Source organism: Ruditapes philippinarum, unplaced genomic scaffold, assembly GCF_026571515.1.
Source record: "Ruditapes philippinarum isolate M1 unplaced genomic scaffold, ASM2657151v2 ctg414_1_1_1_1, whole genome shotgun sequence".
Taxonomy (NCBI): domain Eukaryota; kingdom Metazoa; phylum Mollusca; class Bivalvia; order Venerida; family Veneridae; genus Ruditapes; species Ruditapes philippinarum.
In genome coordinates, this window is record NW_026853241.1 from 301588 (window position 1) to 305605 (window position 4018).

The window sequence follows — 4018 nt, forward strand, 5'->3', positions numbered from 1 at the left end:
TTGTATTTTTACATCTTTTAATATTAAACACACAAAATATAATTTGATCACATGATGTCCCATTTTTCTTCAAAGGCATTACACAGTTTTGCACAAGTTAAAGCAGCAGAGAGTGGATAATTACTGATAGAGTATTCCTCTTCTGTATAGTCTGTATCAATCTACAATATAAATATAGTTTAACATTAAACTATAGTCTGTTCCAATATACAAGGGTCTTGTCCAGGACCATATATGTCATCTACTTATAGTTTATTCAATATATAGCAGTAACTATAAAAGGAGTGATGACTCAGTGGTTAAGGTGTCTGCCTCTTATCCAAGAAATCACCGGTTTGAACCCTACTCCGGGTCACAACAAGGTTTCTTTATATGACACCACATCCAGGTTTCCTCATGACACCACAACCAGGTTTCCTCATGACACCACAACCAGGTTTCTTCATATGACACTACAACCATATTTCTTCATATGACACCACAACCAGATTTCCTTATATGACACCACAACCAGATTTCTTCATATGACACTACAACCAGATTTCTTCATATGACACCAGTACTGGTTTAGTTCAGGAAGTGGATTTGAAAGTGATTGATTTAACTTAAAAGAACTTGTTTTGCAAAAAAGCTCATATAAATGTGTTTAAACTATAATGTCACTAAACTGATATGAACTCCTTTGTGTGGCTTTAAAAGAAGTGCATCATTACCCAATTTGTGTGGCTTTAAAAGAAGTGCATCATTACACAATTTATGTGGCTTTAAAAGAAGTGCATCATTACCCAATTTGTGTGGCTTTAAAAGAAGTGCATCATTACACAATTTGTGTGGCTTTAAAAGAAGTTGATCATTACACAATTTGTGTGGCTTTAAAAGAAGTTGATCATTACACAATTTGTGTGGCTTTAAAAGAAGTGTGTAGTCTGAATTACAGGAGATAAACATGTAAGCTCTATATTAAACTTACACTGCCATGAGCCATGGCCCCTACCACAAACACTACAGGATCATCAGAAGGAACTAACGTCCGTGGATCAACACATTTCTCCGCTTTAAATGACATACCAATCTTCTTACATCCTATAGGTAAATGATCTGTCACTGGGTTCTTTATAACCTAAAATACAGAAACAAAACTGGTTTACAAAACACATGCCTGTCGCAAGATAGTAAAATGGTACTTTTCCAATGGTACTTTTCCACATTTCTTTTTTTATGCACATATCCATTTTAAGTCAAGAAATAAGGTTAATTGGAGAGAGAAATAACACTCAAAATATGAACTTTTGTTGTCATTGGGAATTTCTGAGCACCATTATTTTGGGACAAAGCAGGCATTTTTGCCTATGGGAATGGATCCATTTATCAGACTCATCTGAAGAAAGGAACAAAGTCCAGCTTTATTTGCCATCCAATGAAAACACTGTATTTCTTAAAAATTCTGTGTGTTGATTTTCATAGAAGAACAAAAGTTGATCCTATATCAAATTCCGTTCAAAGTCACCAAGCGTTGAGTGAAAAACAATAGTGTCCCCTTTAAGCTTTATAAGTGACTAACTCGGTAAGTGATAATCACATCATTCTATTCATACTAAGGAACATTACTATTGGTAAGCTTATTATATAACATATAGGACAGTATTTTTCATATGTAAAAGCTAACTGGATAGCTTCCTTACATGAAAGAATTCAATGTTTCTGGGGAGATGTGAAGGGCGAATGGTGCAAAGTAAGCGGCCTTGGCAACAGCAAAGTAAGCGACCTTGGCAACAGAGACCCGTAATGATGGATAGTATGGTGATTTTGTTGACAAACAAGACATACAGTACTGAAATTATGTATTTACCTTTAACAATTTTTGAGGACCATCAGCTGCATGTATACTGAGCTTGTGTAATAACTGAACTGAAATAAAAGAGCAACAATTCAGTTAATTTAGTAAGAAAATTTGTGGTTTTGTCACTAGCTAAGTTAGAAAGGCACCATAAGAGCTTTACAGTCTCAATCTTTAAGATTTTTCATTTAATATTTACACTTAATTAGAAATCAGTATCACCTTTTCACAGACCTTTAAATTTGTTTTTTGTTTTGATCAACATCACAGTAAATACATTTGTATTCTCATAATAAGAGATCAATATAAAGACTCTAATACATTTTGTACAGAATGATATTGTTAACCTCTTTTATGTACATGCTGTGTCTAACCAATAATTTTAAATAAATACTTTTTTAAAATGCATAAGTATTGTTTAAACATATTTAAGCTCATTTAAAAACAAAAACTCCAATTATATAATCACTTTCGAGATCACTTCCTGAAACCAACCAGTACTGGTGTCATATAAAGAAACATGATCGTGACCCCATTAGGACTTTAAACCATGATTTCTGAGTTGAGAGGCGGACAACATAACCACTAGGCCACAGCTTCCTTTAGTAGCGATGTTAGAAGATGAATATTGATAGCATACCCATCAGACCACAAAATCTGTCAAAAGTTCTTGGTATTCTTGTCTGAGGGTTGACCTCTATGAGGACATTTTTCTCTGTGTGAATATAAACTTGTAACAAACCAGCTCTGTTTAAAGGGCTGTCCAGTAACATCAACAGGCACTGTAATCAAGACAAGAAATTATAAATATCCAGCCAGGGCTACAGATAACATTTTGTGAATATTGGGTGATTACCCCTTGTTTTGTGATCTATTGGGTTTTTTCTATTTTCTTAGAGTTATTTCTGTTACCCTCTCTAACCAATTTGGGTTATAAAGCACAAGTTCATGTATTTAAACCAAAATTTCTGAACTTCTTTTAGTCTAAATTAGACTGTTGTAGGTTTTGTATGGTAATTAAAAAGGTACTTACTACTATGCTTTATGGTTTATTGGCCTAGGAGATTTCCAAGCTACCTGATATAATTTTAAGGTTAAAACAGTCTGAAACAGTATGATCTGCCTGATGTACGGCGTTAAGTATAACTTACGTCTTTACCCACCAGCTCAAATGTAGTTTGCATAAATAAGAGTTTATTTACTTTTTCTTACCCTTACTTATTATTTCTATTGTGGTTTTTGACACATTAGTTGGGTAATTACGCAAATGACGCATGTTATCTGCAGCCATGTCCAGCAGAAGGAAAACAGTCTCACTATTGTTTAAAACGTTTTGTAATGAGGTTGGCTGTAATTTTTTCAATTTAATTATGAAAAATAAAGCTTACTTCCCTTGACATCTCTATATTTCCAAAATTTATAGTAATTTTCCTCGACATTATTTTTTTTAAAATTTATCATTCAAAATGTGTTCCACAGAAAGGAATTTAAGACACTTTGGTTAAAAAATGAGTACTACCATTTAAATGTCTCATTTATGATAAAACTAGGTAATTTCTTTTTTGGCATTTGATTGTTATCCATATTTTGTTCATTTCATATGGTCTGAAAATTTTGCATTATAAATTAGCTTCATGGCCACCTTCACTATAATCAATCATGTGTAAAGAAATATTCAAATCAATGCTATATCTTTTGTGTCTCACTTTTGTGATTCTCTAAGAAACATCCAATTTTAATTCACATAATGCTACCTCAGAACATAGGAAAAAATGCAAACCTGATGTGTAATATCTGGTCGACAGGTTGAAATATCTCTTTTAAACTTTTTTGCCACACTTTTATGTTTGTCACAGTTCAGAAGCTCAAATGTCTTCCCATTCTGAAATTGTAAAATAGATAATTTTACCCTAATTACTGTACATGTACAAATATGTTAAAATAGATAATTATATCTTATTACAGTATGTTAAATAACAACTTATTTTAAGACTGAATTTACCCAAAATTCATTATAAAAAAATCAACATATGAAGGTAAAGATACAACATTGCAGAGTAATAAATAGATGTAATAGCAAAGTTAGAATTTAAGTATAATTATTAACTGTTGACAAGATTGTAAACATAAAGAATGTGTCCCTTTTATTTTAATTAGCTAAAGTTAAAGTACTTATTTACT

At 32.3% G+C, this 4018-nt stretch overlaps 1 protein-coding gene across 1 annotated transcript; it reads right to left on the minus strand.

The window, feature by feature from the left end:
- LOC132736221 (ribosomal RNA small subunit methyltransferase NEP1-like) lies at positions 1-3747 on the minus strand. Its single transcript, XM_060723322.1, has 5 exons — positions 3618-3747; positions 2478-2619; positions 1850-1908; positions 971-1120; positions 1-161 (listed from the first exon to the last, which is right to left on the minus strand). Exons 2-5 carry the CDS (start codon positions 2608-2610, stop codon positions 48-50), a joined length of 456 nt encoding a protein of 151 aa, XP_060579305.1. The 5' UTR covers positions 2611-2619; positions 3618-3747; the 3' UTR covers positions 1-47.
- Positions 3748-4018: the final 271 nt, after the last annotated feature.